The 25327-nt window shown below is 46.6% G+C and overlaps 1 protein-coding gene across 4 annotated transcripts; it reads right to left on the reverse strand.

The window, feature by feature from the left end:
• Positions 1-1568: 1568 nt before the first annotated feature.
• PRDM14 (PR/SET domain 14) lies at positions 1569-21977 on the reverse strand. Of its 4 annotated transcripts, none has more exons than XM_058528849.1 (8): positions 21793-21977; positions 19238-19961; positions 18575-18628; positions 18331-18488; positions 17047-17317; positions 12910-13112; positions 4809-4910; positions 1569-2231 (listed from the first exon to the last, which is right to left on the reverse strand). In XM_058528849.1, the coding sequence occupies exons 2-8, from the start codon at positions 19935-19937 to the stop codon at positions 2004-2006; spliced, it is 1716 nt and encodes a 571-aa protein (XP_058384832.1). In that variant the 5' UTR covers positions 19938-19961; positions 21793-21977; the 3' UTR covers positions 1569-2003. The 4 variants fall into 4 exon arrangements, with proteins under 4 accessions (XP_058384832.1, XP_058384830.1, XP_058384828.1 ...); XM_058528847.1 differs by having other exon boundaries at positions 21497-21977; XM_058528845.1 differs by lacking the exon at positions 21793-21977 and adding an exon at positions 21230-21372.
• Positions 21978-25327: the final 3350 nt, after the last annotated feature.

Below are 25327 nucleotides of genomic sequence, written 5' to 3' on the forward strand. Positions count from 1 at the left end.
TGTCAGGTTAAATGAAATTGCCCAAAGTTTTCCAGTTATTGTGGGCATGCGTGCATTTTGGAGTGACTGTTAAAAAAGAGAGGAAAAAAATTACTTTCCTGTGCTACTATTCTGTTTCCAAGAATAAAGCAGTTAACTAGAATTGTTCAACTAGTGAAAAAATTAGCATCACACCAGTTCCTGATGTCTTTTTTTACTGTTTGATTCTAAAATAATGTTCAAACCCATAAACAGAAAGAAATATACTTTGAACTAGCAGTCAAAGAAAAGCTGCCTAATTACAGGATGAGCCCCAATCTTTTCAAAAGACCGTTGTTCTGACTTAATTAACATGAACTAAAACAGTCCTAAAACAACAGGGCACATTCCCATTAGGATAAATTACTCAGACCTAGTCAAGGCAGCAAAGAATTCCCTGGAGGAGAATCTGTCACTGCTCCTCCTCCCACCTGCACTACATCTCTTTCTCAAAGGACTCCCTACAGCTGGGAGCCTCCCTCCGGAAGGCGCATCTGTTCCATATTGAATCTGCTCCATTTGGAGAAGCATGGACCATGGATAAAGGGTGAAGAGAAATCCTCCACAGTCGATAGAACCATGGCTAGGAATGTGACAGAGTAGCTTAGTAGCTATGGTTACCTACGAAGCACTTTTATTCTGGTCTCAAATTTTCCAGGTGAATATTTAAAAGTTTGTCGTCGCTTGCCTTCATATAGGGAAGGATGTGATGGTTAATAAACGCTATTTATTTTTTTCCCCCAAAGCCCCAGTAGATAGTTGTACATCATAGCTGCACATCCTTCTAGTTGTTGTACGTGAGACACGGCCTCAGCATGGCAGGAGAAGCAGTGCGTCGGTGCGCGCCCGGGATCCGAACCCGGGCCGCCAGCAGCAGAGCGCGCGCATTTAACCGCTAAGCCACGGGGCCGGCCCGATAAACGCTATTTCCTGGGCAGGATTCTTGAGTTGAGCAAACTGGTTCATTAAGAGGCTGGGCTTTCGAGTTGGGCAGACCTCGCTTAGCCCGTTAGAGGCAAATGACGCCACATCACTTCCTTCCTCTCACTGATTTCCTCATCTGTAAAGTGGAGAACTCAGTGGTAACCTCTCTAGGATTAATGCTCAAAAAATGTTGATCATTCTCCACGTGCTTGCATCAGCCTTGTGATAACTTATATGGCACATTTTTCTTTGCACTCTATGTACTAGCACAGACCAGCTAATTAAAAAGACCTGAGAAATTCCACTTGTCTATTGGGAATGAAATCAGGTTTAAAACTAGAGCAATATAAATACACTTATTTATTTTTTAGCCTATTGTAACTTTTCAGCCTTTCTTCATTTGGTAAGAATTTTTCTTCCCCAATTGGTGAAGGTCACTGGTGGAGTGAGTAAGTAACTTGTGTCCTTCAGGTAATTCTGTGTGGTGCTAACCAAATTATTAACAGGCATTTGTCATGTGATGAGGGAAGGGTGGGAACGAAGGGTTTGAAATGAATCAAATCAAGATGGGAGATTAATTCATGCCTGAACACTTAGCTACAATACTAATGAAGCTCTGGCTTGAATGAATTTTTAAAGAATTTATTCTATGAAGAAATATAACAGGTGATGGTCACAGACATATTACAATTGGGAGGTCCAAGGCAAACAGAGAAAAGGCCTCCTTTTCATCATGAAATTAAAGACTCTACTCCCAATCCCTGAAATGAAATATAGTCTCTCTCATGGCTGATGTTGAGTTTCCAGACCCTTAAGCACTACTAATATAGGCAGCTTTCATTATTTCTAGGTAAATTCACCAAAATTCCATTTTTGTTAGAAATTGTGAAAAACAATTCTGTGAAAGCTGTTAAAATCACAGTCAATAAATCCAATTAATGCAGCTAATCGGTCAGTTCCATTTTTCTTGTCTCATCTCAGTATAACTATCATTCATTCATATGACACACCCGTAAACAAGAACTATAAAGACAGAATCCAAGTCCTTAGTTCTCTGAGGGTTAGTAGTCTTCATGAAACTTCATGTGGGAGTAGAAGGCTTCTTGATCCGGGAAGGTTTTTCCACAGATGCTACAGGAACAGCCCTCATCGTCCTTGTGTGAACGACGGACATGGCTGTCGTGGGCAGCATGGGACGCAAAAGATTTACCACAGAACTTGCATTTGAAGGGCTTCTCCCCGGAGTGCTGCCTGATGTGTGTGCGGAGTATGCTGGAGGCAGTAAACTTCTGCAGAGAACAGAAAGCAGAAGAAAAAGTAAACTTCCATCAGCTCCACAACCAATTAAACGCGGGGGTGAATTTCAGTGTTACTGATCCTTAGTTCTCAGTTGATGAACCTGGGGTTTTAATGCTACAGAGCACTCGTGGTCAACCGTAGGACATGACTGACTTGTCATTCTGGCTGGTTTTGAGTAGCACTGGCTATTAGAACAGTGGTCCTTCAGTAGCTAAAATCACCTGGGGGTCTAGTTAAAAACGCAGACTGCCAACCATACCCCAGAGAGTACACCCAATAAGCCTGACATGAGATTCAGGAACCTGCATTTAAACAAGCAACTCCAATGCAGGTGGACCTAGGACCACACTCAAGATAAACTGCTGTACAGAAGGAGTAGCTTATATTGGCCAGTCTTTGCATAAATCAGTAATTTAAACATTTTGAGATAATTATGGCTTCACATGCAGTCATAAGAAATAAGAGATTCTGGGGCCGGCCCCGTGGTTAAGTGCGTGCACTCTGCTGCTGGCGGCCCAGGTTCGCATTCCAGATGCATACCGATGCACTGCTTGTCAGGCCATGCTGTGGCAGCGTCCCATATAAAAAGTAGAGGAAGACGGGCACAGATGTTAGCCCAGGGCCAGTCTTCCTCAGCAAAAAGGAGGATTGGCATGGACGTTAGCTCAGGGCTGATCTTCCTCACACACACAAAAAAAGAAGGGCCGGCCAGGGTTACGTGCTCGAGCTCCGCTACTGGTGGCCCAGATTCGGATCCCGGGTGCACCGCTGCACCGCTTCTCCGGCCATGCTGAGGCCACGTCCCACATACAGCAACTAGAAGGATGTGCAACTATGACATACAACTATCTACTGGGGCTTTGGGGGAAAAAAAGGAGGATTGGCAATAGATGATAGCTCAGAGCCGGTCTTCCTCAGCAAAAAGAGGAAGATTAGCATGGATGTTAGCTCAGGGCTGATCTTCCTCACAAAAAAAAAAAAAAAAGAGAGAGAGAGAAAAAACAAAAAAATAAGAGATTCTGTGTGCTCTTTACCCAGTTTCCCCCAATGGTTACATCTTACAAAACTACAGTATAATATCACAACCGGGATATCAATGTTGATATAGTTAAGATACAGAACATTTTCATCATAAAGATCCCTCATGTTGCCCGTTTATAGCCACACCCATCTCTCCCACTCCCACTTCTTTCTTAAGCTGTGGCAACCACTCATCTGTTCTCCCTTTCTATAATTTTATCATTTCAGGAATGTTATATACATGGAATCACACAGCATGGAACCTTCTGGGATTGGCTTTTCTCACTCAGCTTTTCTTACTCATCTCTGCAGATTCACCAAGGTGGTTGTATGTACAATAGTTCATCTCCTTTTTTATTGCTGAGTAGTATTCCATGGTGTGGACATACCACAGTCTGTTTAATCACTTATCCATTGAAGGATGTCTGGGTTGTTTCCAGTTTGGGGCTATTATAAAGCTGCTATAAACATTTGTGTACAGGTTTTTCTGTGAACATATAAGCCTTCATTTCTCTGGGATTAGTGCCCAGGAGAGCAACTGCTGGGTTGTTTGGTAGTTACAAGTTTAGTTTTTAAAGAAATTGCCAAACTGTTTTCCAGAGTGGCTGTAATATTTCAGATTTCCAAGTACTTGCTGTTTTTACATATCTTTTCTTGGCCACTTGTTGTCTTTCCCTTATTTATAACTTTTCCCCTCATTCATTTCAATACTATGCTCTGACCTTTGTCACTTTCAGGTGGTATATTAGAAATGTAATGATTCGCTTTTTGCGTCCATTGACAGTGACATAAAACACCAGGTTAAATTGGTGACCTCAGATTTGGGGGGCTGCGAGAGACACACTCGACAATGGAGTGTCTGGGCATACGCGGAGTTGGGTCACTGCTCAGTAAGGTAAACAAGCTGTACTTGCCTAGAACACCCCGACATGGCCCATCTTCATCAGCCTAAGTAAGGGGAATCTAATGTGTGAGCCAGAATGCCAAATAACTAACTTATGTCCTAAGAGGATTTAGTTCCCAGGTTAGCTACAAGTCCAAAGTGAGGATCAGAATTGGAACTCTAGAAATAGGATGGGTTGTAGGGTATTTTGACCTTGTTCTGGAAATCCTGCAGGAGAGCATTTATCCCTCAAGATAGGTGCCTTTTGCACACAAATCCATGGCCACCTTCCTTTGGTTTGTGCTGGCTCCACAGTGTAGTTTTTATAACTTAATATTCTGTATAATGCAGATCAGGTGCCACTGCAGTAATGTTGGCCTAGAAAGTAAGACCAGCTATGTAATCATGTCTGCAATGATCAGGTCCCTGTAAATTTGGCGGTGTATTTCATTATACATGCCCTAAATGCCGATTTGGCAATAGGAGGTCGTATCTGACCATCTTAAGCCAATTTGAGCATACTTGGGATGGAAATGGGGAGGGGGCTGATAATGGACTAATTTACCAAGAACTCATCATAAGCCAGGCTTTGTGCTTCAAGTTCTTATCCATGGACACCCACATGGGACTCAAGCGGATCTCCTTAGAAGGAGGGCCCATTTACCTTCGTGCAGTATACACACTGGTAGGGTCTGTCTCCGGAGTGGACTCTCATGTGCTTGTTTAGGCTGGAAGACTGAGAGAAACATTTCCCACATGTAGAACACTAAGGTGAACAAGAAAAATACAGTTGAAATCACATCTTTCCCTCACAAGTTCATTTCACCATTATGTTTACCTAGGGGTAAGAGGAGAGCTAGCGCATTGATTCTGTGTATCTGTAGGTAGAGGACCAAGGAGACCCAGGCTGAGGGTTTACCTGAGATAGCAGACACCCCGGGACTACGCTGAAGAATCCGGCAGCGTGGGCTCTGGTCCAGAGCCTGCTCAATGCTGTGACCTCAGGTAATTCAACTAATGCCTTTGGGTGTCAGTTGCTTCAGAGATGAATGCGGGAAGTGAACAGGATCATGGTGTATAATGGAAGCCTGAATTAGTCCTGCTCTGTCAACAAGTTGCTGTGTGAGCAGAGCAAATCAGTTAAACCTGGAATCTTGATTTTCTGATTTTCCTCATGGGCAAAATAGCTGCTGAGTCTTCCTCACAGGAGTTAATTGCAAGCACCATGCAATTAATTCAAGTATTAACGGAGTACCTACTATGCACTCAAGTCTCTGCTTAAAGACATGGAGCTAAAAATCTAGTGGGCGTGTGATGACTATATAGACCAAAATGGCAATACAGGTGGGAGTTGATCTGAGACATGTTGTACCTACAAACAAGGGTAACATTTGTGGGGTCCAGCAGGAGCATGTGGTACAGCTGTTTGCTGCGAACAGTTCATGATGTTTCTCTGTGCTCTTGACCCTGCTGACTCCTGTCAGATCTTCTCAGGAATTCTGAACCAGGTGAAGAAACTACTGTGCTTCCATGGCCTGCTCCCCAGCTGTGCTTACATGTACAGATGGGAGAGCTGGTATTTTTAGTAGAATTTTGGGTGGATTTTTAAAGTCTTCTCTAATTTTTCTGTACTGCGCAAAGTTTTTTTTTTTTTTTTGAGGAAGATTGGCCCTGAGCTAACATCTGTTGCCAATCTTCCTCCTTTTTTTTTTCTCCCCAAAGCCCCAGTAGATAGTTGTATGTCATAGTTGTACATCGTAGTTGCTCTATGTGAGTGAGACGACGCCTCAGCGTGGCTTGATGAGCAGTGGCGTAGGTTGGCACCCAGGATCCGAATCTGCGAACCCCGGCCCACTGAAGCGGGGTGCACGAATTTAACTGCTAGGCCCCCGGGCTGGCCCTCTGCTTGAAGTTTTAATAATGAGCATGTATTATCATTGCTAAAGCAGAAAAGTCAGATGTTTAAGTTAATATTACAAAAAGAACAGATCAATTATAAAACGGAAGCAACTAGAAAATGAAACTGTTCTTGGAAATTTTTAAAAACAAACAAGAATAAAAAAGTACTGACTAGTGGGCCGGCCTGGTGGTGCAAGTGGTTAAGTGCATGCACTCTGCTTCGGCAGCCCAAGGGTTGGCAGGCTCCGATCCCGGGCGTGCACCAACACACCGCTTGTCCAGCCATGCTGTGGTGGCATCCCATGTAAAGTGGAGGAAGATGGGCACAGATGTTAGCCCAGGGCCAGTCTTCCTCGGCAAAAAGAGGAGGATTGGCATCGGATGTTAGCGCAGGGCTGGTCTTGCTCAAAAAAAAAAAAAAATTACTGACTAGAAATGCTGTATAACTGAATGCACCCCGCTGATTGCTAAAGACTGACTATACAAGTTGGAAAATAAGGTTGGGAAACTCTGAGGATGCTATGCAAAAAATTAGAAGTTAAGCACCAGGAGGTAGATTCAGCCTAACATCTGCCCAAAAGGAGTTCCAGGAGAGAACAAAGATCTGGAAGACAGATTATAGCAAAAGAAAGAACAAGAAAATTCGTTTGAGCTTAAGACTTGTGCCTTCAGAGGGAAAGAGTACTTTGTAATCCACTGATTACAAAGCAGGAGAAGAAAAAAAAAGACATCCAATTTAACACATTCTGTTAAAATTTCAGAACTCCACAGATAAAGAACAACTTCCACAAAGAAAAAAACTGGTTATTTACAAAGAAACAAGAACCAGATTGTCATAAAATGATAGAAGAAAATGGAATGATGCCTTGAAAGTTCTGAGGGAAAATTATTTCTACCTAAAATTCTATATCCAGCCAAACTATCAAAGATGTGAGTAAAATATCCTCAGACAAAGAAGGACTCAGCAAAATTTTCACTATGTACCCTTAAAAACAATTACTGGAAGATATGCCCCAGTGGTGCCAGCCTGGTGGCCTAGTGGTTAAGTTTGGCCCACTCCACTTTGATGGCCCAGAGTTCACAGGTTTGGATCCTGGGCACAGACCTACACCACTCATCAAGCCATGCTGTGGAGGCATCCCACATACAAAATAGAGGAAAGATTGGCACAGATGTTAGCTCAGGGCCAATCTTCCTCAAGCAAAAAGAGGAAGATTGGCAACAGATGTTAGCTCACAGTCAATCTTCCTCAAGGAAAAAAAAAAAAGGAAAAGGTGATGAAAAATATCCAAATATGACAGTTTACAGGCCTAGAGAGCAACTGGTTCAAATCAGAACAAGCTGCATGAAGAAAGCTTTTGACAAGAATGTAAACATCATAGGGGCCGGCCCTGTGGCTTAGGGGTTGGGTGCTCATGCTCCGCTGCTGGTGGCCTGGGTTCAGATCCCGGGCATGCACCGCTTCTCTGGCTATGCTGAGGCTGCGTCCCACATACAGCAACTAGAAGGATGTGCAGCTATGACATAAAACTATCTACTGGGGCTTTGGGGAAAAAAAATAAATAAAATAAAATAAAAAAGAATGTAAATGTCATCATACAAGTTATATAATTAAGAAACTAAATTTATCTCTTGCAACTAGAAATCCTAGCAAAAACAAAAGCTTATAAGGAAGTCAAAGATGAAATACAAATAAAGTTCAAGTCTAGCATAATTTTGAGCAATTGATGGAGTAGAGGAAACGATGTTTTCTGAAAAGACAAAGCCCTCTCTCCCTTGGTCAGGTATTTCAGAAGGTCAGAGAAGACCAACATTCTAAATTCACACATGAAATCTTGGTACTCGTTGCTGTGGGCTACAGGGATTTCCTCTGATATCTTAAAATGAGGTACATTTAGGTTTTAAATGCTGGCAGAAGGGTGATAATACAGGGTTTTTCATTGTTGGTTGCACATCCAGCATCTTCTGATATTTTAATCAATCAATAATTTTTTTCTCTTTCAGAAACTGATTGTTCTTGTTAAAAATCATTTATCTGAAGTTCTGCATGTTTGTTTCACTTGCACTTCTTTTTCTTCTGTTGAAATTAAATTAAGTGTTTTCTTTCTTTCTTTTTTTTTTTGTAAGGAAGACCAGCCCTGAGCTAACATCTGCCAATCTTCCTCTTTTCGCCGAGGAAGACTGGCCCTGAGCTAACATCCGTGCTGATCTTCCTCCACTTTATGTGGGATGCCACCACAGCATGGCCTGACAAGTGGTGCGTGGATGCATGCCGGGATCCGAACCCCCAGCCGCCAGCAGCGGAGCATGCATACTTAACCACTATGCTACCGGGCCGGCCCCTAAGTGTTTTCTTTTAGGCCTCTGCAGAAATTAAATATACCGTATCATCTTAGAGTTAAGTAATCAAACTAAAGTATATGAAATAAAGAAAACTAAGGGAGGGCCAGCCTGGTGGCATAGTGGTTAAGTTCGCACTCTCCACTTTGGGGGCCCAGGGTTCGCAGGTTCAGATCCCGGGCGCGCACCGACGCGCTGCTTGTCAAGCCATGCTGTGGCGGCGTCCCATGTAAAGTAGAGGAAGATGGGCATGGAAGTTAGCCCTGGGCCAATCTTCCTCAGCAAAAAGAGGAGGATTGGCATCAGATGTTCACTCAGGGCTAATCTTCCTCACACACAAAAAAAATAAAATAAAAATACATAAATAAAATAAAATTTATTCAGTTGAATTTACAAAAAAAAAAAGAAGAAGAACCCTCAATCTTCTGAACATAATGAGGATAAAGTGCCATGGGAGAGTCAGGTTGAGACGTTCAGAGAGCAGCTGGACACGCCTCTTGAGTTCAGGCCAGAATTCTTGGCTAGAGCTCTGAACCCGATGTTAAACGGTATTTGCAGTCATGATAAAGCGACAGACCACTCAGGGAGAGAGCGTAAGGAGAAGAGAACCCAAACCCTTGGGAACATGGAGTATGACAGGACTCACCCTCTTCTACTGCCAGGTAGAAACGATTCTTCCTCCACTCTACCACAAAGACAACTCCTCTTTTGAAGCCCAAGTCATCACACTGCACTAGTACCAGCTTCCACCACCCCTTCCGTATCGCTCCCGTCATCTGTTGACCTCCTGCTCCTCAGTTCCCCAGTGTCAAAGACGGCAGTATCGAAGTAGTTTCTCTCCTCAAACCCCAACTCAAGACCACCATTGTGCTCAGTGTTTAGGCGAATGACCCATCTGACATCCTAGCAAAAATTTCTTGACTAAATTCTGATAACCTTATCCTGCATTCTACTTTAGTCAAAAACAAAACAGGGGCTGGCCCGGTGGCAAAGGCAGTTAAGTTTGCGCACTCTACTGCGGCAGCCTAGGGTTCGCAGGTTCGGATCCCTGGTGCGCATCCACGCAGCACTTGTCAAGCCATGCTGTGGCGGCATCCCATATAAAGTGGAGGAAGATGGGCATGGATGTTAGCCCAGGGCCAGTTTTCCTCAGCAAAAAGAGGAGGATTGGCATCAGATGTTAGCTCAGGGCTAATCTTCCTCACAAAAACAAAAAAACAAAACAAAACAAACAAAAACTAATCTTGTAGTTTCTACTTTCTTTTTTTTTTTTAACAGTTTTATTTATTTATTTTTTTGTGTGTGTGAGGAAGATCAGCCCTGAGTTAACATCCATGCTAATCCTCCTCTTTTTGCTGAGGAAGACTGGCTCTGAGCTAACATCTGTTGCCAATCCTCCTCCTTTTTTTTCTCCCCAAAGCCCCAGTAGATAGTTGTATGTCATAGTTGCACATCCTTCTAGTTGCTGTATGTGGGACACGGCCTCAGCATGGCCGGAGAAGTGGTGAGTCGGTGCGCGCCTGGGATCCAAACCAGTATCAGAGTGTGCGCACTTAACGGCTAAGCCACGGGGCTGGCCCTCTACTTTCTTAACAAATACCCTTTGATCTAGCTCCAGCAAATACAACAAATATCCTAAATGCTGTACCCCATCAATTGTAAGATCCCCCGTTACCGTATATGCTAACTAAAAAAGAAAACTACGGCATGCCATCATACACTGAACACACTCCAATTTCAGAAATATAAAAAAGTGAAAGAACTCCAAATCCTAGAATTGATAAAATATGGCTTGTAAAATATTACAAAAACATGTAACAATATATATACTTTAGAAGGACATAAACTGACAAACCACAGGACAAACACAAACTGCCAATAAAATACATTTTAAAACTTAAAACTCACAAATAATAAATAATAAAGATGCAAATTCAAGCAAGACACCATTTTTCATCCATCAAAATCACAACATAAAAAAGATAATATTGGGGCCGGCCCTATGGTGTAGTGGTTAAGTTCTCGCGCTCTGCTTTGGCAGCCCAGGGTTCGCAGGTTCAGATCCTGGGAGGGGACCTATGCACCACTCATCAAGCCGTGCCGTGTTGGCGTCCCATACACAAAATAGAGGAAGATGGGCAAGGATATTAGGTCAGGGCTAGTCTTCCTCAGCAAAAAGAGGAAGATTGGCAATGGATGTTAGCTCAGGGCCAATCTTCCTCACCAAAAAAAAAAAAAAGATAATATTATTGCAGGAAATGTGGTGCTACTTACTACACCGCAAGCCCAGCAGGTTGGACTATAAATTGATGCATTCTCTAGAAAGCACTTTGGCAACTTCAGTTAAGAGCCTTAAAATTGTACACATCCTGGGCCGGCCCCACGGCTTAGCGGTTAAGTGCGCGCGCTCCACTGCTGGCAGCCCGGGTTCGGATCCCACGCCGACGCACTGCTTCTCTGGCCATGCTGAGGCCGCGTCCCACATACAGCAACTAGAAGGATGTGCAGCTATGACATACAACTATCTACTGGGGCTTTGGGGGAAAAAAAGGAGGATTGGCAATAGATGTTAGCTCAGAGCCGGTCTTCCTCAGCAAAAAGAGGAGAATTAGCACAGATGTTAGCTCAAGGCTGATCTTCCTCACACACAAAAAAAATTGTACACGTCCTTTGACCCAGTGTTTCTACTTCTAGGAATCTAACCCAAAGAAACAATCAGAAATGGATAACAGAGATAATGATTTCTATATAATATTGTTTACTGCAGCATTGGGGGGGGAATGCACAAAACGGGATTGGTTAAATAAATTATGGCACATCCAACTAATGTACTGATACAGCCATTATTATGTTTACAAATTACTCATGATGTAACATTAAGTCAGAAACGTAGTCTCATGATATTCAGCATGATTCCAAGTATATTAAAAATACGCACACAACACACACACACACACAGAAAATTACAGCTAAAATGTCTTAACTTTGGGCCACAGCATATCAAGTGGCTTTTATTTTGTTTTCTCTCCAAATTGTATTTGCCAAGCAATCATTATTATTTTATGTTAAAAAATAAAAATCGGAAATAAAAATTTTAAAAATTTACCAAGTAAAAATATAAAAATCACTCTTGGCTTCATTCTCAATCACACTCCCAGAATGACAGGAGTTTAATGTTTCTTTCCAACTATTTTTCCATTTATAGGTCATGCATATCCATATCATACGTAGCATACACAATAAAACATTTCAAATGGCATCATTCTATACCGTTCTGCAACTTAATAAGCCATAATTAACATAATCAATTCTGTGTTGATGAACATGCAGTCTCTAACTCTTCACTATCAGAATACCAGATAGGGTAACTTTTTTACTTTTTGCCAGTCTATGGGTGAGAAATAATTTCACTGTCTTAATATTTAAAATGTTCTTAGAGGGCCGGCCCCGTGGCTTAGCGGTTAAGTGCGCGCACTCCGCTGCCGGCGGCCCGGGTTCAGATCCTGGGCGCGCACCAACGCACCGCTTCTCCGGCCATGCTGAGGCCGCGTCCCACATACAGCAACTGGAAGGATGTGCAGCTGTGGCATACAACTGTCTACTGGGGCTTTGGGGGAAAAATAAATAAATAAAATGTTCTTAGAATTAGGAAAATAATATATGATAATTGTAAAGGTACTCAAACTTTACAGGAGTATATAATGTACTGATTAAATGTGATTTTTCCAGAAGCTTAGCTATGAACAGGAGAGGAGAAAGAAGGGCAATTTTATGATGATTACTCTCAGTTTTCAAATGAGGAAAATGGGCTCAGGAGTCCCTCAAGGTTGTAGCCTCGGCAGCGAGTCCTGACAGGGTGGGGAGTCAGACCCGCGTCCATCTGTGCCCGTCCAGTTCTCTTTGTAATTAAGCCCCATGGTCGTGTGCATTGTTTTGCACCAAGCCTGGCAGAGCAACCAGATATCCAGAACGGCAAAAAATGGCTTCCTAATGCCATCACTGCTTTTCTTCCTTACCAAATCCTTGGCATGTCGTAGACCCCTTCCATTCTTTGGACCATGCCTACGCTTCATCCTGTAACTATGAGTATGCCTGCACAGATTATGGGACAAGGGGCAGTTACCTACAACCACACGCCAGGCTCTTTCCTGCCTGGAATGACACAACCCTTTCCCCTCCCCAACCAACCCTGCCTCTGATATAAATCAGATACCCCATTGTGCCTCTAGACTCGGCTCAAGGCCACCTCTTCTATGAGGCCTTCCATAGCCCAAGTGTCAGGCAGAAGTGGTCACTCGTTCCTTGGAATTCCTCTCTACCCTGTACATCCATTCTATCACTCGTATGTCACTGCGTTAGTCCATGTCTGCCCTTCCACAGGGATGTCACCTCCTGCAGAGACCCTGCCTTATCCGGCATTGTGTCCCAGCAACTTGCACCCTCAGTGTGCGTTCAGGGGGTTGGGGAAGGAGCCTGAAGGCAGAGTGTGAGTGTTGGGCGGGATCCTTCGCCGCCCTGACTCTTACCTTATGAGGCCGGTGCTTCTCGTGAACGTGAAGGATATGGATCCGGAGGCGGTCCCGCTTCTCAAAGGATCGTTTGCAGAGAGAGCAGGGAAATTTCCTGTCACCCTTGTCCACACAGGGGGTGTACTTGAGATGCTTATCTCTGTAATATTTGTAGGTAAATACTTTTCCACATCTTTCACATCTGTAACCTTCTGCAGACTCTGTCAAACACAGGGATAGGTGCCAGGGGCTTTAGCAGCTTCCTTCCCTCATTCCTACTTCCTCCAAGACAATTTTTAAAAACTTTTTATTACAGAAAATTTTAAACATACACCAAAGTCAAAATAACAAACTCTCATGTGCCCAACACCAAGCTTTAACAATGACCAATACATAGCCAATTTGTACATAGCATTTATGTGCCTTCCCTCCACAATGGATTAATTTAATACTCATTTATCATTCGGTTCAGAAATACCTTAGGCTGTAATTTTTAAAATATCATAATTTTTTTAAAGCATAACCATAATGCCATTGTCATACCTAAACAATTAACTCTTATGCCTTAATAGAAATACATATACATGTGAGTACTTATATACATATATGTATGTTTGTTTAATTATTTCAAGGTCAGTTTGTTCAATTTAGGATTCAAAGTTTATGTGGTGTCCATGGTTGCTACGTCTCTTCAGTTCCTTAATTTGTAGGTTCTCCTTCCCTTTTGTTCCCTGCAATGTATTTGTTGAGGAGGCCCTGCCTCCAGCCCCATGTAAGAGCAGTTCAGTCCTGTAGTTCTTGAACACTCCAGATTGGCATGCATTACAAGGTTAATATACCAAAATATACCTATCGCATTGTCCCTTTCAGATCAGCCTGAGCTACAAGTTCAAAGCCATTCACCCAGGACAACGACGGGAACCCACAGCTTATCTCCCAGGCTTCACAAGCGCTGTTCCACTGACCACAGTTACGAAGTCTTAGGTGCCCTTTTAGCTTATAGTTCACTTCTCTGAACTTTTGGGGAGGATTCGAGAGCTAGACTCTTCATGTGTAGAGTAAGGATGACAACATCTTGCCTTCCCTAATACATAGGGTTATCACGACGATTAATTTAATTCTAACACTTATTGAGTTCTTACCACCGTGAGTGATGCTATCACTGGGTGATAGACAAGACCTTGAAAGGTAAATGTCTTTATCAACAGAGGATAGTGGGGGAGGAGAGAGGTTAGAGAGGGTGCAGCCGACTCTAGCAAAGGAGGTCCCAGGTCCAGGGGTGTCTATGCACTGGGGGGAGGGGAGAGGACAGGGGCCACCTACAAAAGCACCCCTGCCGAGGCCACTCTGGACTCCAGAGGATCAAGTGGCTTTGACTGTGAATGCATCACTGAGACCTCATTGTCTGGCCCCAGGGAAGGCAAGGAGAGCCAGGAGTGAGTCTATGCAAGTCTGGAGATGGAAATCTTTTTGGCATCAGGACAGCAGGGAAGCTATCCATCAGGAGCTTTGTTAGTTGACAACTATGTCCCAGGCACGTTTAACAGGTGGCTAAGGAAATAAACTATCCATTAAGTAAATAACCAGGAAGACAACCGCCAACTCCAGGACGAGGCATCGCCTAGCCAAGTCTATCACTTTCATTGAGGTGTTAATCCTCTCCGAATCCCCCTGCCGGGATGGGTTTTGCTCAGAGCTAGAATTTTCATTGGTCAGAAATACCTGGCCTTCCTGCTTCCTGGTGAGGGTCTACAAGACAGGGCCAGCGGTCTTTACAAATCAAAGCACTAAAGCCCACCAAAATTCAGAATAAAGGTTCAATAGTGAGTTTGCATAAGAACAACTACTTAGGCAAAAAGGACACACCACCTTTGCTAATGAGGCTTCAGCTGCCCACATTTTCTGCTCCGGTCTTTGGAAATTCTCTTAACCTATTTTTATCCTGTTTCCTTTCCTTCTTCCTCCCCCTCATCTCAATCAACTACTCTTTTTAGCCAAGGGGTTTCTCAGAAACCAGTGATGGTTTCTGCCCCACCACAAACACACAGTTCAGGCAGTTTGGAAACTATTAAGAGTTGTCTTCACATTCCACACCTCCATCCCCCAAAACACACACTCCACAGGTTTGCATACTCAAATAACCCGCCCACATAGGGTCCAGACCCTTCCCTCCCACTCAAGACCTTAGAGGGGGAGACTCCCAGCAATCCCCCAAAAGCCTTTGAGAAAAAGAGTTCTTTTGAGAGGACAGAATTTTTCTTTTCTTTTTATGCTACCCAAAAACATTCACAACAGAAAACAAATGAATTCATCCATAATTGTTCCCAACAAATTAAGTTGTTTACAGGTTCCCTTCCACACATTGTCCAAAATACATATTATTTTCACAGTGCTGTAAGCATTGGATATAATTTGGTTCGGAATTGGAGCCCAGGTAACTGCATGCTGGATTTTTCCCTACTTATCATCATAAGCCCTCATCCCTGCTGCTGCTTATACAGTTGTGATCTGATATCTGCATATTATCCCTTGTTAATGTATCATCATTTACTTAACAATTATTCTACTACTGAGCATTTAGGTTGTTTGTATGATTTCTCACTACAATATGGATGGTGCTGCAGTAAAAATCCTCGTGGACAAAGCTTTTCCTTTTGGACTATTTCCTGAAGATAAATTTCCAGAAGAGTATTACCGAGACATCAAAGGTTAGGAACATTTTAATAGCTCAATACATAGTGTTAAATAATTTTTCAAAAGGATAATGATTAAATTTTGCGAGTTATCAAGCACGTATTTTTCACTTTTATTTCAAAAGTGATGGGCACATTTTTAGAAGCGACCAAAAGGACTCACTAGGATACTGCTCATTATTTACCTCCTAATCCCTGGGGGACACATCCCTGCCTCTGGCTTCACTATTCCTGGAGCCCTGAGCCTGGATTGCCTTCTCTCTCCCTGCCTATCACATCCCTTATTTCATCTCATCCCTAAAGCATCTTTTCCCAATTTAGTCGCAGTGTCTTCCTCCTGCATTCAATGCACACTGGGATCCAGGAGCAGGAGATATCAAGGTGTTTAGGGTCATTCCTGCCCTGAAGGGTCTCGTTCTGGCTGGGAGACGCATGCAGGCAATCGCTGCAGTGTGCAATGAATGCAATTCACATTTTCTTTAACCTGTTATTTATTACATTTATTATAACCTTATAAGATGGTCTTCCGATTCCACATACCACAGTAATTTGCATCTCTTATCCCACTTACTAGATCAGTAGTTCCCAAACTGTTGTGTATATAAAAATCATTTGGAGAGCTTATTTAAAGTGCAAATTCCAGAGGCTCACTCCGAGAGAGTGGGTCGGTGGTCCTCTAGCTCTTTGCTACTCAAATGTGGTTCAGGGAACAGCAGCATCAGCAACTCCTGGAAGCTTGATAGAAATGCAGAATCTCAGGTCCCAACCCTGAATGAGAATCTGCATCTTCCTAAGATGCCCAGGTATTCACATCCACATTAACATTTGAGAGCCAGAGTTTAGCTCAATGCTTCTCCAAGTTGACTGAGACCCACAGTAAGAAATACAGTTTACATTTGAGACCCAGCATACACGCACATATCCATTTGAAACAAAACCTCACCAAACAAGGCTTACTCTTACTTAAGTAAGAATCACATCAATCTTTTCCATTCTATTTTATTCTTATTCTCTTTTTTTCCTTTAATGCTAGTCTCCACCACTAAATTGATTTCCCACTGCAACCCACCATTTGAAAAACACTGCTCGAGAGCTTTGACTTCATCAGCTGTGGTAGCCTGAGCAGAGATGAATCAGAAACTGGCTCATCTAAGGCAAAGGTTGCATCCCTTTATTTCACTTTTGTTTTATTCTCTGGGAGGGGGTAAAGGGGCAAAATAAAAGGGTTCCTGGTGAACAGAAATAGCATCAACAGCTTTGGAAAGATGAGGGCACTTTCCTGAAGCTGGGTAATGCCCTCTTGGTTAGGGACACCCTCAGTTTAGTCCCCTGCACTAGCCTTTGGGAGGGAGGAGCTCCATGAGCAAGCAGAGAAGCTGTGGGAAGGTGTTCTGGTGTTTATGTTGGCAAAGAGCCCCGTCTTTCCACTTGGAGGGCTTCCCTGAGCGAGGAGTGCACTCACCTTCCGAGGGCCCAGATGCCTGCTTCCCCTTCTCTGTGACCTGAAGGCTCACAGGAATGTCCAGAAACTTCTCATAGCAATCTCCGTACCACACAAGGAGCTCTTGGTTCTGGTAGATCTCCTTGCAGCTCTCATAAAAGATCTGCCCTTGGCATTGCACTGCAACGAGGTTCTGCTCCTTGGGGAACCGGGCGCAGTTGACATAGGACATCCAGTTCCCTGCGCCTCCTTTCCCGTCTATAAAGTGGCTCAAATGACCATCTTCAAAGATCTAAATGAAATAAGACATGAAGTTTGAAAAACGCACATTTTTTTGGCCTAACCTATACAATAAATTTACTTATTAAAATTTATAATCCAAATCTCACACTTGAGTCCACTAAATATTTTTTATTATTATTATTAATATTAAATTATTATTAAGGCTAAATAAATTTATTAGCTTAAGAATATCTCTATAGGTGATGTGATATTTTTAAAAGATTCTTACTTTTATCACTTTCTTGATTTCCAAATTTCTGTAGTAAGCATATGTTAATTTCATAAGCAGAGATAAGGGAAACAAGAGGTCACATTTAATCCCACCAGTTAAAGACCACCAATTAGTTTTGTATTTTATCCCACTCTAGTTTTTATGCATATTAATGGAGCCATAATTTAATTCTTTCTCTGCTGTTGGCAATTTCACTGTATCCAATGTTTTATTATTCTAAACAACCCCATGATTAACATCTTCCACATAGTCTGAATTTCAGATCCCTTTCCTAAACTATATTCCCAGAAGTAGAAATTCAGGGTCAAGAGGGGGTTATCTGACATATTTTGACAAACTTCGGTCTTACCAGCATGTTCCATACACAGTCAAGAGTATCGGTTTTTATAAATCCTTAGCTAATTTCATAGGCAAACGATATCAAAATTTTAAAATTTGTTTTTATGCCCTTTGGCATTCTCAGCATCACTCTGTATTTAAAGCATTTGATTTTGTCTATAAACATAACACAATGTATTAATTCTTTAAATGTATATTCCATGGCTAATCTTCACAGACTAAAATGACTTAAGGCACCACAAAATCCATAGAATTCATGCAGAGGCACTGTCCTCAGGGAGTGACCTCTGCCTTTCTTTCTCTTTATATTGCAAAGCAGGCAGTACAGACAGCAGATCACTGCCCCAGTGCCCGTCTCCCAGGTCAGGACTCTCCCAGAGCAGCAGCCGCCAAGATTTTTCCCCACCAGCCTCCCTCCCCGCTTTTAGCCAACCCACCAGAGACATATTTACCTCCCACATCAGAGAATTGTCTCCATAGGTCTTGACTTCACTGGCGTTGACCACTTTACCTTGAAAGGGCCCAAATCTGACTCCTTTGGCGATGAGGCTACTGCAGAACACACCAAAATGTGAGACTTCACCAAACATGGTCTGCCTGAGGCAGAGACCTAGGAGAAACCAGAAGCAGGAAAGCCAGTGAGGAAACGGAGGCATCCATTTGAGGAAAGAAATCCAAGCCAGGCGCCCTGCCTACCTTCTGGTAGCTGAAGGGAGTCTTTATCCAGAGTTTGAGGAAGAGTATCAGACCCTAGAAAAAGGGTTAAAATTTTATTTTTCATTAAAATGTATTATGAAATGTGTTCATACGGCACTTCCCTCCCTACTCCCCAGAGGTAACCCACTATCCTGTGTTTGTTGTTTACCTATGTTTTATATCTTTCCTGGTCCTTTACATATACAATTTCTCATTTGGGTCTCAGAACAACCCTTGCAAGGTGATGTAATTGACCCCATTTTGCAAATTTAAGGAGAATCAGAGACAATACTGATTTTGACTAAGGTCAAGGTGGATAGCTGAGCTAGGTCTTCCAGTGTGAATTGCATGAGGCTCTCATTAAGATACCTTGCAGATCCTGGTAGAATCTGATCCCAGCTGACAAGTCCACTGCAGGAACCATTTCTCTCCTCGCCCTCAGCTCTCACTAAAACAACCTCAGCAGTCATGTAGTTAAGCAAGCAGGGGCTCAGAAGTGAGCCTGCCTGCCCAGGCTCCATCCTTTGATGGAAGTACCTACACCCCGCTTCCGCACTTTACAGCCTCAGATCCACCTCGAACGAAGCGTCCCTTCCCTACTCCTGCCCCCTCCCACCTCTATCCCATCCAACCCAACTCCCGGATGATGTAGACCTCCTTTACCAGAGCTGTCTGTGGGTACCAGGAGCCCCGAAATCGCATGGTGCAAGCGCGCTGAGTGCTCCAGGCTGGGAATGACCCCATACAGAACTAAGTACAGGTCCTCCTGGGTAAAGTGGTAAGGCCGAGACTTCTCCTCTTGGTTCAGGAGTTTGGGGCCATTCTCAGACCGCTTGCTGGGCGAGCAAGCTAATACCTGGGAGGTCTTCAGCCCCTCAGGTAACACGGAAGCATCCACAGGGGGCGGCGGAATTAAAACTTCAGGTCCACAACACTGGCTACTGTCCCTGCGGCCACCGATGCGGCCCAAGTCTTCACTGGCGGCGCCTGTGTACTCGCGGCTGCTGTTCAGAAAGTGCGGCACCTCCATGGGGAGGTGGGGCATTGGGTACCACGGCGTCAGCTTGCTGTACCAGGGCAGATCGTAGAGCGGCTCCCTCTGTAGGGCCAGGCCGGGGCTCAGCAAGGGAGGCGCCGTCCGGAAGGCGATGGAGGTCATAGCCTGGGCCGCAGACACGGTGGCCTCCAGCTGCCGGAAAGGCTGGAAATCCTCCTCCGTAGCGGTGAGGGTGTTCCCGTAGTGGCCATAGGGCGGGCAAGGCGTGTAGTAGGCGGCCAGGTGCTGGGGGCTGCTCTGGAGCCTCTCGGGCAGGTAGCACACCTTGTCCCGGGGGCCGGCCTCGCCTGGCGGCCGCAGAGCCATCCCAGGCCACAGCGCGCGGCGGGTCTGCGGAAAAGCAAGCGCGGCCGAGTGAGGGGCGCGGGGCGCTGTGGCCCTCCTCCTGCCTGCCGAGCCCCCACCGTCCGCGCCAGCCCCCGGTCGAAGGGACCTGGATAAAGTTCCCCCTTTGAACCCGCACGCCTTACCCCACAAACAGAACCAAACAAAAAACAGCAAAAAAAAACAAACACTAAACAACCAAAAACGAAAATCTCCAGGGAACCTGCCCGACTCCAAGTTCCTGGTGAGGGTCGCCCTTGCCTTCCCTCTCCAAACACACCAGGACCAAACACGGCTGGTTTCCACCCCCCACTCTCTACATGCGGCCCCCAACCCGGCTCCTGCAAAATCTGTTTCGGGTTCCCTCTCCCGCCCTCTTCTCGGTCCAACAAAACTCCTTCCCAGGGTCGGTCGGAGGGGCCAAGCCCTCCCTCTCCCGGGGCCGCGGCCGGGAGCCGAGCGCAAGCCCGTCCTGAGCTTTGGGGCAGGCGGCAGTTCCAGGCGCTTCTGGGTCCCCAGAGGAAGGGAAGGGCCGAGAGCCCCAGGTCGGATGGCGCAGAAGAAAACGCGCTCCCCGAGCCCGGGGCAGGTCCAGGAGGCCGCCCCGCTGCGAGCCCGGGTCTGACCCCGCGGACCCAGGCGGTCCCGGCTGCCGGGAGGAGCGGGGCGCCGCCTTCGGCTCCCCTCCGAGCTCCGCAGGCAGCGCCCGGTTTCTCACGTGGGCCGAGTCCCGCCACATCCCCCAAGCCCCCCGGGAAACTCCAGTCACCCCACCCGGGGACGTAGGGGGTGCGGAGTCGCCTCTCGGGAGCAGGCGAGGACGACCCCCAGGCCGGGTGGGCCGCCGGCCCGCGCGCCCCTGCACCGCCGCCACCCCGAAAGGACGGCGTTTCAATGGACACAAGTTCACCAAGGCTGAGGAGTGGAGCCCCTTCAGGGCCGGCGGGTCTTGAGGGCAAGATCAATGAGTCCAATAAGGAAACCAAGCAGGGTCGTGACTCAGAAATTAAACAACACGGGGGTCAGGACTAGAGGTCAGCCACGACGAAGGCATCTGCCCGTCTCCTCCGGAGCCACCAAGGGCGCACCGCTCCTGGCCTCCCCACACCCCAAGGATCTGCAACTTGGGGTTGCAAGCCACTTAAGGAGTAAAAGCCCCAAGAGGGCAAAACGACCACCCAAAACGAACTGCGCCAGCGACTGCTGCCTGCGCTTCCCAAGTGCCCGGCAGACGACGGCCCCGGGGCACCGCGGCGCGCCCGGCCGGCACCCACCTTCCGGAGCGCCGCCGCCGAGCGGGCGCGCCAGGACCCGGGGCCGCGCAGGGGGCTCGGGACCGGCAGGCTTCGGGCGGGCCCCGAGGCCCAAGGAGGGTTTAAGAGGGCGGCGGGCGGGCGGGGCCCGGGGGCATGGAGAGGGCGAGGGTGGGGAAGAGACGCGGCCCACGCAGGTCCCCAGGCCCGGCCCTCCCCGCCCACCGCAGCCATTGGCCCGCGCTCGACTCGCCCCCCAGTCCCCAGGGGGTCGCGCACTCAACTCACCAGTTCTCCAAACCCCCTCCCGGCCCGGGTGGAGCTCTCGCCGCAGGCTTTCTGGGGCGGGCACTATTGCGGCTCTAGGCTTGCCGGGGGGCGGGGGGGGGAGCGAAAAGCTTGGGCCAGTGTTACCCAGGGACCCCAAGCCAAGACAAGCCCCTCTGCGCGCACACCGACCCTGAACCGGCGCCCCTAAGGCCGGGACTCGCGTCCCTGCCTGTCGGCTTCGAGTTCCCAAGAGCCGAGCGTGGCCGAAGGCGGCGTCAAACCCCAAGGACCAGGTGGACGTTTGTCCCTGATACCTCGTGGGGAGCCGGGCACCGCCCCTCGCTGGGAAGCGGCGCCTCGCGGGTCCCGGGCGGGGGCACCTAGACGCGGTGGGCTCGGCGCCCGCGACGCTTCCGAGGTTTCGGGTGGTTGTTTAGCCCTCTCGGGGGCTTCTCCTTCTTAAGTAGCTTTCAGTGTCCGAGGACCAGCCCCCTGCGCCGCCACCGCAGTCCCTCCCCCCGGGGAAGGCTCGCGACCTCGGTCGCGCGGGGCTCTGAAAAGCAAGGTCCAGACCCACACCGGGCGCTCAATGACCGCATTTTTATTCTCCTGGCCGGCGATTGAGGGAAAGAAAGGAGCACTTAGGCCCATTCACATTCACACAGGGAAGCGTCGAGGGCGGGGGAAACCCTAGTGAGGCCGGGTGACCTTGGCCGGGTTCCTAGCCACCCCGGCCGCTGCTTCCTCTGCAAAATGGGGCCAGCACTGCCCGCCTCGGGGCGCGGCGGTGAGGTCGAGAGGAGAGGCGGAAACCCACGGCGGCCTGGCCTTGGCTTGGTGACTAAACGTGGAGGGAGGGAAGGAGGAGACGTCCATCGGCTAAGACGCCGCCAAGGGTCCCACGGCGGGCGGAGCGGGAGCCCTGCGGCGGAGCGTGGCTTCCTCCGTGACCGACCCGACCTTCGAGAGCAGCCGCGGCGGGGCGGGTGCCCCCGCCGGGCCCTGACCCTGCGGCCTTGGCGGCCGTGCGGGAGGAGGGCAGGGAGGCGCGGGACCCCGCCGCCCTCGGGGCGCCCGCCGTGCGCACCCCGCCTGCTCTCCCCGCCGCGCCCACGTGCGGGGCCGTCACCGCGCCCGCGCGCCCCGGGCGCCGTCGGCGGGGCCCGCGCTGCCCGCGTCCAGACCCGTTTCCCCGTCGTCAGGAGCATCTGAGATGAGACGGGGCGCGTTATTCTCTAACCGGGATGGGGCGCCGAGGAGCCCGGGGTTTCTTTCTTTCCGTGGCCCATACCTCTACCCCAGTTCTTAAGATCTTGGCTATACGTTGAAGTGAAGGGTACCCGTCGAATCCCGTCGAATGGGAAGGATTATGCACTCGGAAAAGCAGAATAAGTTCTGCTGCCGTCTTCCTTCCGGAGGCATGCCTATCCCAGCACTCCTACGACCCACTTCCATTTGCTGTTCTTCCTTCCTTCCTCCTGGACCTCACCGGTAGGATTTAAAGACTGAGGTGCCGATACTTGGGTGGTCCGTGGATGCCAGGTCCTCTGGAAGCCATTGTTGAGCGCACTCACTGGTTGTCGCTTTAGTTTAGCAGAGGCAACGTGAACATTATCTTCGTCTTGTTCTGCGGGAAATCTAGAGTTTAAAATATTTAAAAAGTATGTATTTTTAATTATAAGCTTGCTTGTTTAAATAGTTTAGAGAAATCGATAAAATAAAAGTGGAAGTCCTTGCCCCCCCTCTCTGCTCCGCTCTCCAGAGGTACTGATTAACAGTTTGGTTGATTCACTACCCCCATTTCTTTTCTTAAAAATACTATACTTTTAAATTGTATTTATATATATATAGGAGTTTTTTTTTTAACAAAACGAGATTATAGTTTATACTTTTGTGCAACTTTTCTCACTATCTGCTAGTCATCATTCCTATCAGTACATTATGACGAATTTTATTCCTTATGATGGCTGCCTGGTACAGAAATTCATTTTATAGGTGTCCCCTTAGTTTTTCAGCTTCCTCTTGAAAGGTATTTAAGTTGTTGCCAGTTTTTCAACATTTCAAGCAACTTCTGGGAACATTGTTATATACTTATTTGTGCCACTATGCCTGTAGAATAAATACTTAGGTATGAAATGGCTGGATCAACAGGTATCAACATTGAACATTTTGGTAGGTACTTCAAACCATGCCGATTTACACCTCCACCAAGAATGAGGGCAAGCGACCTGTTTCTCCACGCCCTCACCTAACACTGAGTGTTGCCAATCCGTTAAAGCTGCCCGTCTTTCTTGTACAAAGTGGTATCTTATTCTCATGTGCCTTTTATTTTTTTTATTTTTTATTTTTTCCCCCAAAGCCCCAGTAGATAGTTGTATGTCATAGTTGCACATCCTTCTAGTTGCTGTATGTGGGACACGGTCTCAGCATGGCCGGAGAAGCAGTGCGTTGGTGCGTGCCTGGGATCCGAACCCCGGGCTGCCAGTAGCGGAGCGCGCGCACTTAACTGCTAAGCCACGGGGCCGACCCCTAATATGCCTTTTAGTCATTTACCCAACAAGCTTCCGGAACACCTAGGCCAGACACAGGAAATATAATTGCCAGCAAAGCAGCTCTGCCCAGCCCTGGTTCCCATCACAGTCTTATTAGGAAGATAAATATTGTGTGAATACTTAATGAATGAGTAACTATGAACTGTGATGGGAGCAAAGAAGAAAGTATAAAGTAGCAATGAGGGCCGGCGCCGTGGCTTAGCGGTTAAGTGCTCTCACTCCGATGCTGGCGGCCTGGGTTCGGATCCCAGGCGCGCACCGACACACCGCTTCTCCAGCCATGCTGAGGCCACGTCCCACATACAGCAACTAGAAGCATGTGCAACTATGACATACAACTATCTACTGGGGCTTCGGGGGAAAAATAAATAAATAAATAAAATTAAAAAATTAAAGTAGCAATGAAAGGGAAGAGGACCATGCCCTGACCTAGGCTGGGAGTATAGGAAGGGCTCCCCTGCCCTATAAGAGTTGACAGATCTGTAGAAGTGAACTAGGTAATGAGAGCAAGTGGTATTCCAGGTCCAGAGAACACTTGGTGCCAAGGCCCTGAGGCCTGGAGGGAGCAGAGCTGATCCACAGAACTGAAGGATGCGTGGTGTGGAGGAGACAGCTGGGGAGATTGGAGAATCGGCAGAGGCCAGGTCCCTTTGGGGAGATTGGAGAATCGACAGAGGCCAGGTCTTGGAAGGGACACTTGTGAAGATGTAAGTATCCTTACATCCTTACTTGCAAGTCTTTATTGAAGGACTAATAGGAAGTCTTTGAAGGGAATAGGAAGCTACTGCAGCCATCAGTATACTTCAACCCTAAATAATTTCAGTGTACATATCATCAACTAAAGTTCAATATTTGTTTACTGCTCTTTTTTTTTTTAAGGTAAAGCTTATATATGATGAAATGCACACATCTTAAGTGTACCATGAGTTTTGACTGTTGCATAAATCAGTGTATCCCCACTCCCTATCAAAATATAGAACATATCACCCCAGAAAGTTCTCCAAGCCCCTTCCCAGGAATCCTTGTCTCCAACCACCCCAGAGACAATTGTTCTGCATTTTCCTTCCCCACAGATGAGTTTTGCCTGTTCTATAATGTCGTATAAATGGAAGCATATGGAACGTACTGTTTAGTGTAATGTCAGAGCCTTCACTCTTTGACCATGAAAAGTTTTGATGCACAAAAAAGCGTACAGCAACTAGAAGACGTTCATACCCCACTGCAGGGGGTAATTATCTGAAGCCCATTTGGAAGAATTCAAATGGCCTTGAGGTTTTACCTGCTGTCATACCCCACC

Source organism: Diceros bicornis, chromosome 33, assembly GCF_020826845.1.
Source record: "Diceros bicornis minor isolate mBicDic1 chromosome 33, mDicBic1.mat.cur, whole genome shotgun sequence".
NCBI lineage: Eukaryota > Metazoa > Chordata > Mammalia > Perissodactyla > Rhinocerotidae > Diceros > Diceros bicornis.